General features: G+C 43.8%; 1 protein-coding gene across 2 annotated transcripts in view; it reads right to left on the reverse strand.

The window, feature by feature from the left end:
- Positions 1-9,105: 9,105 nt before the first annotated feature.
- LOC119364265 (ubiquitin carboxyl-terminal hydrolase MINDY-3-like) overlaps positions 9,106-11,100 on the reverse strand; it is a 10,406-nt gene continuing 8,411 nt past the window's right edge. For both annotated transcript variants that reach the window (XM_037629713.1, XM_037629712.1), the window contains exon 7: positions 9,106-10,286. In XM_037629713.1, coding sequence (XP_037485610.1) covers positions 9,465-10,286 — 822 coding nt within the window. In that variant the 3' untranslated portion in view covers positions 9,106-9,464. The remainder of the gene's footprint in view (positions 10,287-11,100) is intronic.

The following is an 11,100-nucleotide window of genomic DNA, read 5'->3' on the forward strand; positions in this document are numbered from 1 at the left end:
ATATGCACATATTTATGTGGAGTTTGTCCTATGTATTGGTTTTTCTAACTATTTGGTCCCAATGAGTTTGGGTACCGTTTAGTTTGTGTTGTTCTTCTAGGAACATTTGGAGATGCATTGGATGCTCGGCTCACTCACAAGGAAGGTGTTGTCACCATGTGCATATTGGAGTCAAGCTAGGATGATCAATGAACTACTATCTACCTTCAATTGGTATCTACTACATCCTTCCAATGATATCTCGGTAACAAGTATCTATTCATGTTTTCTCCTCTTGCATTCAACCTTGTGTAGGTTGCATCTTGGCATGATATTCATTTCATATCTTGTGATACTTGTTTCCTTTCTCAAAGCATCCCAACGATGATCTCTGTTGCTAGTTGTGATGCCTTTGATGGATGTGTGTTTGGACTTCATTTATATACAATAAGACCATATCTAGCCAAGTGCTATGCTTTCAAGCAAATATCTTATTGGTATATTTATGACTTCCTTGTGGATATCTTGTTCCTTCGTGTTGTAACTATTTCGGGTGTACATCCTTCTTTGTAGATATATCGTCTACATAGAACCTTATACACTTGAGAGAAATTACATCTCTAGTTGATATATTTTCTTTCACGTCCACCTTGCCTTTCTTATGTTATTTCTTTGGTGGCTCCGTAAAAGCTTTTGCCTTGAGTGTGTGTCCTCTATCGTTGCATCTTGTTGCACTCTTGTGTGGTGAAGATTATTTTCCTCTTGCTTATCTTCACGAGGTTTTTGCCATCTTAATTGGTATCCCTCGTCTTGATGAGCCTCCCCTCGTCTATCTTCACCACGGGTTGTCACAAGCATATGTTCTCTTTTGCTTATTAGTAAGCTTGTGAACCCATTTGCCAGTTGTGTGTGGGAATGATAGGCCTTGCACCGTGTGCCTCATTCTTTCAAGACTATGTTGATGCTTAATGCTCATCCTAAACTTAGTCTTCTCAAGTGCTTCGCCATGACTCACACACATCATTTTGGTTGAGCCTATTCTTAAGTTGCCTCTTTTACATGTTGCTCAACCATGTGCTTGTTGCAAGCGCTAGGCTTTGTTTCCTATATGTGCACTTGCACTGGATGTGAGTTTCTATTGATTTTGAGGGAGCGATGATCCTATTTTGTGCAATTTGTATTCAAATACAAAAATTCTTATGTGTGCACAAATCATGGGGAGCTTCTCTAGTTTCTGTAGAACACTCCTTTGCGCTTTTCATAATATCTTTATTCTTGTGGCATGTAGGATCATTGGTCTAGTTGGTTCAATTGATATCCGTTGATTGCTTGCTTCAATTGGTATCTTCTGATTGCTTGTGTCTCTCTTTGTTATGTCTTTGTGGCATATCTTTCTATTGCAATCTTTGGGCATCAATATAGTTTGTCTTCCTCCAAGTATTGGCAGTTGGATATGTGTATTGCATTCCACTCTCTTGTTGAGAAATACACAATTTATGGAGGACCACAATTTATATTGGCCTTCTAAGAGTTTTGCCCATTTTGGCAATCGATGCCAATGGGGGAGAAGTTTCAGAGAGTTTTGTGGAGTAGGTTTGGTTTTTATTTCCTTAGCTTTTGCATCTCATACGCATGCATTATTGGTTGGTGCATTGAATGGTGATGCATAATTCCTTGTATAAACTCTCTTGAAAGTGATTGTCATCAATTACCAAAATGGGGGAGATTGAAAGGACATGTGGTGCTCCCATGTGTGGTTTTGGTAATTGATGACAATCTCTATGGACTAATGGTTGCCTTGAGTTATATTTGAAGGGTTTGCCCATAGGCTTTTCTTGGAGTCCATTTGTTGGTTTCAGTGAGAGTTTGTGATGACCAAGGTGCTATTAAGGAATTATCCAAAGATTGGTCATATGAGTGTTGAGCTTATTGCAAGCATGTCTTGAAGACGAAGCTTGTGTGATCATTCATGTTTACCTTCAAGACATCATCCAAATGAAGATAGTTGCAAAGATTCAAGGTTGATCAAGACTAAGTCAAGAGTGAATCAAGTTGATCAACTCACAAAGCATAGAAGATGTACCGAGAGGGATCAAGTGATCCCATGTATGGTAAGCATTGTCTATTGCACTTTTTGTACTAACCCATGGTCTATGTGAGAGTTGTATGTGGGGTTAGGTACGTATCCATGGGCTTGCGTCAAGAGGAAGATATCATAGAACCCATGGAAAGGATGACATCAAGTGGTGATCGTCATCAAGATTGCCGTGTGCAAGTTCAAGTGGAGCATCACAAAGAGATCAAGTGCTTGAATCTTGCCATCCATTATGGTGTCAATGGACTTGTGAAGATGTGCCTAAGAGTGGCTCACCCATAGTGGACTATGGGGGAGTAATCATCTAGTCTTCATCGAGCCATCGCAATCAAGAAAGATGGTCCAACTTGAGGGAGTCAAGATCGTGTTCATCTAGCTCAAGTGGACCATGTGCAAGGCAAAGGTTTGCCTTTGATAGGTTTTCTATTTTACCGGTCTCGTGGTGGTAGTTGGGAGACCGAGTTATAGGATCGTTTGCCGTACTATCAAGGGGGGCTCTCAAGTTGGTAGCTTTATCGTATCGTTAGTAGAGAGCTCAAACCATTGCATCCTTGCATCATGTTTCTTGGTTCTTGTTTGGTTATATTTGTGAGTCTTAGAGCTTATGGTCATCTTGATGACAAGCTTGAGTTCATCGAAAACGGAGTTTGCATGCGTCTTCTATGATGTTTTTGGTGTTGGAGGTTTTACCGATCTTATCCGGTGAAGGGTTCTCACCATTTTCTTATGGGACTTTTCTCATTTGCTTATTCTTGATATTTCTATCAATATTGTGTTAGCCCATGTCGTTAGCTTTCCAACAAACTTGGTTTCGTTGAATTCGGAGTCCGTTTGCAAAAGTTGTGGCTGTTTTGGTAAAGGCTGCAGCGGTACTACCGCGACTAGAGCGGAAGTAATTTTTTACTACCACTCCAGAGCGGTACTACTGCGGCTCCTGAGCGGTAGTACCGCTCCGGACCAAAATCTCGTATTTTTCTCAGCGGAAGTAGGCACAGAAGTATTTTTTTAGTACCGCTCGCGAGCAGTAGTACCGCTACCATTTGCGGTAGTACCGTGAGGTCGAGCGGTAGTACCGTGAGGACGAGCGGTACTACCGCTCCGACGGTTCTTTTGGCCTTTTTGCCTCCTCGCTGTTGTGTTTCGAAGGGGTACTATCGCCCTAGCGGTAGTACCGCTCCTTGGAGCGGTATTACCGCTCTGTGCGGGCTGTGAGCATAACGGTTGGATTCGGGAGCTCCTATAAAAGAGGGTCTTCTTCCCCATTCAACCTTATCCTTTGAGCTCGTGTTTTTCCCCCATTGTTGACCTTCTTCGAGCTTGCTAACTCTCAATCCCTCCATGGATCCTTGCTAGTTTTTGAGGAAAAAGAGAGAGGAGATCTAGATCCACATTTCCACCAATCACTTTCTCCTCTATGTGAGGGGAACCCCTTGGATCTAGTTCTTGGTGTTCTCCTTCTTGTTCTTCCTCTCATTTTCCTCCCTAGCATTAGTTGCTTCGGTGGGAATTGAGAGAGAAGGACTTGGGCACTCCGTGTGCCCTTGCCATTGCATTTGGTGCATCGGTTTGAGTTCTCCACGGTGATACGTGGAAGTTACAAGTTGAGAAGCTTATTACTCTTGGGTGCTTGGTACCCTTGAGCTTGTTCCTTTTGGGTGCTTGGGCGCCCTAGACGGTTGGTGGTGTTCGGAGCTCAATCATTATGGTGTAAAGCTCCGGGCAAGCGTCGGGGTCTCCAATTAGGTTGTGGAGATCGCCCCGAGCAATTTGACGGGTACCGGTGACCGCCCCCAAGGGTTGCCAAAGTGTACGGGTTCGGTGACCGCCCCCAAGGGTTGCCATTTGTACGAGCTCGGTGACCGCCCTCAAGGGTCCCTTAGTGGAATCACGGCATCTTGCATTGTGCGAGGGCGTGAGGAGATTACGGTGGCCCTAGTGGCTTCTTGGGGAGCATTGTGCCTCCACACCGCTCCAAATGGAGATTAGCATCCGCAAGGGTGTGAACTTTGGGATACATCATCGTCTCCGCGTGCCTCGGTTATCTCTTACCCGAGCCCTTTACTTATGCACTTTACTTTGTGATAGCCATATTGTTTCTTGTCATGTATCTTGCTATCACCTAAGTAGTTTTTCTTGCTTAGCATAAGTTGTTGGTGCACATAGGTGAGCCTAGTTGTTGTAGGTTTTGTGCTTGACAAATTAACCGCTAGGTTTATTCCGCATTTGTTCAAGCCTCAACCGTAATTATTTTAAAGCGCCTATTCAACCCCCCCCCCCCTCTTCTGGGCGACATCCACGATCTTTCAAGTAGCAGCTCCTCTTCTTCTTCCAGATGGTGGTGTTGTAGTAGAAGTAGCACCAGCTCCTCTGCCAGCTCCTCTTCTTCCAGATGATGGTGGTGTAGGAGCAGAAGCAGCAGGTCTTGGCTGTCTTGTTGTTGGTGTAGTAGAAGGACCAGCAGCTCTTGGCTGTGAGGTACTTGGAGTAGCCTTGCAAAGAAAAGGAAACAGTTAATAATGCTAGAAATAAATGTACAAGAAAGAAAACATTAGTATATTTCAAGGTGAAAAATTATTACCACATGCTTATTCTTCCTCAAAGCTAGCTCGGGCTTCAACTGTTTAAGACAATTTGTGTACCTATGCCCTTGGAGACCACAATTGCCACATGTTATGGTCCCCATTCTTGAAGTTTCTTTTGGCTTTGGTACTTCAAATTTGCCCTTGATTCTCTTTTCTTTCCTTCTTCCTCTCTTGATTTTGAATGCAGGTGGTTTTATGTCTGGACCAGGGGTCCTTGTCCAATCATGCTCACCAGGCACAGGAAAGATCATTGGTTCATAAGCTGCAGCATAAAAATCTTTCTTGAAGAATTTGCTGACATAATCCTCTGGTTTCCTTTTAGCCTTGTTTATTGCAGAGATGGAATGGTTGCAAGGTATGCCACTAAGGTCCCACTTCCTGCATCCACAACTCTCAAGTTCCAGGTTGACAGCATGTGTTTGCTGCCCACTTGTAACTTGCCATAAGTTGACCCCTGCCTGTATTGGCTTGCAGTATCTAGCCCTCTCCTTCTCAACCTCTAGCTTCTCACTGTAATAAGGTGTTATCTCCCATATTGCTTCCTTTACACTCTCTCTCTTCATGTGCCACCTCACCATCTGCTTATCTTTTATCCCATCACACATTGTCCTTATAGGTTTTCTCCTAACATCTAGAATGTACTTGTTGAACACCTTAGACAAGTTGTTCACTATCAAGTCAGTCTTGCAGTTTGTGTCAAATGCATGCCTTGCCCATGTTGTTTTTGGTATTGCAGTAAGCCACTCCCAAGCTTCCTCACTTTCAGCTCTAAGATCATTCATTGCAATATTAAATTTGTGTTCATTGTAGGCATAGCTAGCATTATCCATGCACTTCTTAAGATCTTCACCCCTAAACCCAGCATTTTGGAAATTTGCATATAAATGTCTAAGGCAGAATCTTTGGTTGCAATTTGGAAACACAGCATTCACTGCATTCAATAACCCCTGACACAAACAATTTGACAAGTCTAAGCTACAAGCTAAAGAAATATGCACCAATGAAAATCTAAGATACTGTAAACACTTGTTCAAAACAGAATGAAATATGCAAACACATACCTTTTGTCTATCTGACATTATAGTATAAGCTCCAAACTTGCCCACTTCTCCCCCTAGGCAAATTTTCAGTTGGTGTAGAAACCAACACCAACTAGGTGTGTCCTCTTGACCAACTATGCCAAATGCCAGTGGATATATGTTGTTGTTGCCATCTCTACCAGTGGCAGCAAGTAGTTGAGCACCTGTAGTGAGCTTAATGAAGCATCCATCAACACCTGCATAATCAACATTTCCAAGTGAGATACATTATGGAGTACTCTACAATATGTAAATGGTTCACACAAGGTTCAAGAACTAACCAATGAAAGGCCTACACCCATTGAGAAACCCCTCCCTTGCTCCATTAAGGCAAAAGAACATGGCATGGAATCTTGGGCCTGGGTGGGGTATTTTTGCATTTGGTACTGGAGTAACAGTAGTCACTATTACTCTGCTCCCAGGGTTTGTGTCCATGACAGTTTGAGCATAGTCTTTAAGCCTAGGATATTGGTTCTTGTGGTCTCCTACACAACTTCAATAGCTATGTTCTTTGCCCTATATGCCATGCACTTGGGCACATCTACACCATATTTTTCATTGCATGCATCAATTATAGTCTGAATACCAGTAGTTATATCAGATCTAAAGAGATGTTCATATTTCTGTGCTAGCCACTTAGCACTAGCCCTGGTGGTCTCAGTGGTACTAGCGCAAGTGTGCTCTAGTCTCATCTTCTTAATTACAAAGGTTTTCTCCCTTTTTATAACTTCTGCCACCATTAAGAACTGGCATTTTTTATCTGTACACTCAACAATTATCCTCTGATCTGAATTCCTGTGATACCTGAAATTCCTGGCCTGGGTGATGTGCAAATTCAACAAAGCATCCCTGAATTGATGTTGATCCCTAAAACACAACTTCATACATAGTTGCTCATGTGGTTGCTCCATTTTCTCATTGTACCACTTCCTAGCAGGCCTTTTCTTTGCCCTACTCTTCCTTTTCTTTGGTAGGACAAAAGAGAGTGGCTCAAAACCATCAACATCACTCTCCCTCAACAACCCCTTCTCTTCTTCATCTGATGATGGTCTGAAATCAGGTTCAACCTCTGGTAGCTCACTACAATGTGACCTAGTGGTTGGGCCTCTTCTAACTGGCAGCTTCTGCTTCTTCTTTACAGGTTCAACTATAGTTTCTTCTTCTTGTTCAAAAGTCCTATCTTCCTCTACCTCAAATGGGTCCTCAACTTCAGTGTCACCCTCAAATGCAGTATTTCTTCCTCTTCTGATTGATCATCATCTGATTCTTCCTCTTGTACTTCTAGCTCTCTCTGTCTCTTTCGCTCTTCCACCTCTACATCTTCATCATCAACCATGTAATTAGGGTCACTTCCAATTTGACCATCCTCATCAGAGGCATCACTGTCCTCATAAGCCTCAAATCCTTGATATCCCTCTTCTTCTTCTTCCAAAACTGCTTTCAACTTGTCTGTTGCATTTTTGCTTTCTTGTGTGCAAACACCAGCAGGACCAGCAGGGTGATGTGTGCTACATTGACTCTCAAAAACTACTCCTTCCTGATCAACAACTAAGATAGGAGGCTCACTCAGATCATAAACAACAGGCTCTTGGTACACCACAGTGGACAAGTCTGGTTTTTCAAAATGCTGCCTCTCAAAATCAGTATCAGGGGGTGGACAAGCCCTGACTAGCAAATTAAGCACCAATTTGTCCTGGATCTTCCTCTTTATCATCTGTATTTCTGCATGATTGTCTACCAAATCCAGCCCTTTCTCTCCTAAAGATGGATTTTCAATGTGAAACAAACAATCATATGCATTAAATCCTTGGGTTTCCATCACTGCAACCAAATATTCAGATAAGTAATATCTGAACCACACAGCTTCATCTCCAATGGTTCTCTTGCATCAAAATGGATCCTTACTTGCCAAATGTCTTCATCCAAACTATAGAACAAATTAAATTTCATGTATTCATTATAATTACTCTTAATTTGGAGAGCAACAGTACATTACAGTACAATTTAAAGTAACCTGTAAGTCTATTATTTACTAATTCATCACAATAGCAAAATTTGGAGAGCAACAGTACAATACAGAACAATTTAAAGTAACAGTACCAGACAATACAGAACAATTTGGAGAGCCACAATAATCCCAAATTTTTACTGTCATTGAACTAATTTGAGAGTGCAATACACTATGTTACTAGGTTAGTTTAATTGTCCTATACTAGTCACTTCAATTGGATAAAACCTAATCCCCAACTGGATAAAGCAGAAGATGAACAAATCCTAAAAATGCTCAATTGGATAAATCAGAGGAGGAGTAGGACAAGGGTACTTACAGCACGCCGCCAAGTCCATGCGTCAACTCATGGCTGCTGCTAGGGTTCGCCACCCACTGATGCGCCAACCGCAACCGCTGCTCCATGGTGAGTAACATCGACTCCTCGTCGTCGGTCAAGTACGCGGAGCTGGAGTCGTCGCCGCATCCCCGTCGACGCCAGCCGTTCCGCTAGGAGGCCAGAACGGCATCTCACCGCCGCCGTGGACGCCCTCGCCGCCGCCTGGCGGAATCGTCAACGCCATGGACTAGGGTTCGAGCGAGGAGGAGGAGGGGAGGGGAATGGTGCGGCCGGGCTGGAGCTGGTGCGACCGGACCAGGACGCCCTCGCCGCCGCCTGGCGGAATCGCCGACGCCATGGACTAGGGTTCGAGCGAGGAGGAGAAGGGGAGGGGAATGGTGCGGCCGGGCTGGAGCTGGTACGACCGGACCAGGTTGCAGCGCACCGGCTCGTCCTAGTCAGCGCGCAGGCATGCGCGGGCACGCGCCGATTGGCCAGCGTGGCACCTGATAGGTGGGCCCGAGTTGTCGGATCGGGCGTCAATACATATAAATACGCGTTTTAGCCTAATTTGCAAAAACTTAGACCAATGTTGGTACTGACACGCAAAAATTAGTAATCGTGGTACCAATCTACATGTGATGCCCGAATTGTGGTACTTCTATGCAATTAACTCCTAAATTACATACAAAACTTAAGATAAAACTATCTTCTTTACCATTATACATGCCCTAAATTACATACAAAATTTAAGATAAGACTATCTTATTTACCGTTGTGTGAACCAAACACGTCAAAAGAGCTGACACAAGTATATACATAAATCAACAACACGGAAAGGAGTGTGTGTATGTGCGGCTGTGCTAAAAAAGCAAGGGAGACATTTTTTTTCCGGTCAACGAAAGAAAGGTTATAGGCCAGAAAAGAAAGAAATCAAAACATATCTTTTGGGTCGGCGAAAGAAAGGTTATAGGCAAGAAAGTAAGAAATCAAAAGATGGACAAGTAAGCACTATCATAAAACTTTTACACCTCCGTCAGATGTAAAACAAAGAAGTCGCTCAGCTCTGTGTCAGATATAAAATAAACTACAACAAAATCATCTGTGTACAGGAAAGAATGTGCCTCGAGACTTAACAGCATATCCATAAAAGGTGTATACATCTAATGTCAATTAAAAGAAAAAAGAAAACTCATGTCCCTGATAAGATGACGCGATAAAAAGGATTCATGTCAAGGGGGGGAAACATATATTCATCAAGCTAAACAATTACAACACCAGCAGCCCCTTCCAAAACTTTGCATGGCATGGTCAACACTATGGGGAGTTCAAGCAGTCTCCTCGAAATCAGCCCAACAAGTGATATGACTGGAATGAGTGCCAAACAACTCAAAGCATCAAATCAGACGATACTCGGCACATCTCCAGACCAGCTGCAAGCTGCCCGTGGCCATCGAGTTCTAATGCAGTCCACTAATGGCGCATGCTGACAAGCAGTCTGAACTGGTGGAGCAAGAGAAAGAACACTGTCATTCTTGCTGCCGCTGGCTGATGAGCTTACAACATCAGCTAGGTATTCATCCTGCGTCCACCTAGGTGGGACGCTGACATTTAACTTGCATATCCTAGGTCTTTGTATTGGAGTTGAGCCTCCTGTGTTTCCACTCCCATTAAGCACTGACTTGGCAATTCCATTGAAGTGGTAGATAGTGAATTGCTTCTTGCCCATAAGGCCAGTTGGATCTTTCATGCCTCCAGCCCTTTTATCCAACTGAAGCAGTGCCTGCCAGAACTCACTCCATACTATAACGCCCGCATTACAGAGATCGTCGAGCTTGTCAGAAGGAAATGTTATGTCGGTGTCCCTCAGAACTTGCTGGAATCCCTCCACCGCAATAAAGCCTCCACCTCCACTTTGGTCTTGTGCATCAAATGCCCTCCTAATTTTGGATTCCCGCTCTTCCAGCTCATTCTCCTCTTGGACGTTGGGATTTAGGGCGAAAAGGACAGTGTAGTGACTTTCACTTCCCACCACCCATATAGGCCATTTCGGGCACTTTAGGTACTGACCAACCTTGCACAAATTTAGTGATTCCAGAAGGGTAAGGAACCCAACTTCAACATCATTTGGAATGCCTTTCAGGGACATGCCGCCACCAAGGTCCATCTTGCCATCAAATACATTTGGGACAGCCTCTCCACAAAGCAACAAATTTACAATTTCCTGCAAAAGACCACACTAGGTTGTAATGTAATGTATAGATATTACTGATAATAATGGGCAGTACTAGTACATAAAACGTTGTTTACTATTTATAGCTTTCAAGTGAGTCCAGCACTGTATTCGAACAGTAAGCACTGAATTGCTATGTCAAGTGCGATATGCTGCGACCAAGCCAACAGCCCTGTTCATCATGGAGTGGGCATGAATCCGTAAATACCCTACTTATATTTTTGTCCTCTGTTATGACGCTGCTAGAAGGAGGGCGCGAGAAGGCCGGACGGGGGCCTTTTTGCCCACGGCCGGGCAAGAGGGAAGGGATTTCCTTCTTAATTCTTGCTTGATTAGATTGATACATCTGCTCTCTTTATATAGAGAGATTTACTTGACTCCCAAGCAAAGCTTTTCTTGACCCCTAAGCAAGCGACCCTTATCTCTAATTAACCCTAAGACTAACAGGCTATACCGCCAGGCCAGGCCCATTAGGCCCATTACGTACTCTAACACTACACCCCACCTGGACATGCAGCTTGTCCTCGAGCTGCAGCCTAACCAATTTATAACCATGACTCGACGCAACACAAACCTAACACCTAAAAACAAGCCTTTCACATCTCGGCTTGTTTTATTACTCTCAACCTGAAATGGACTGGGACGCTTTATTTTGGACCCCTTAACAAAAAGTGGACACCATCCGCACGTCGGACGTGGACGTGCACGTGTACAGCCACCTGGATCCCATGGACACCACCTGGACAAAAGGTGGTCTGCACCGCACAGGGAAGAGTGGAGGGCTTGCGATGGAGAATGACGAGGG

Source organism: Triticum dicoccoides, chromosome 2B, assembly GCF_002162155.2.
Source record: "Triticum dicoccoides isolate Atlit2015 ecotype Zavitan chromosome 2B, WEW_v2.0, whole genome shotgun sequence".
Classification (NCBI taxonomy): domain Eukaryota; kingdom Viridiplantae; phylum Streptophyta; class Magnoliopsida; order Poales; family Poaceae; genus Triticum; species Triticum dicoccoides.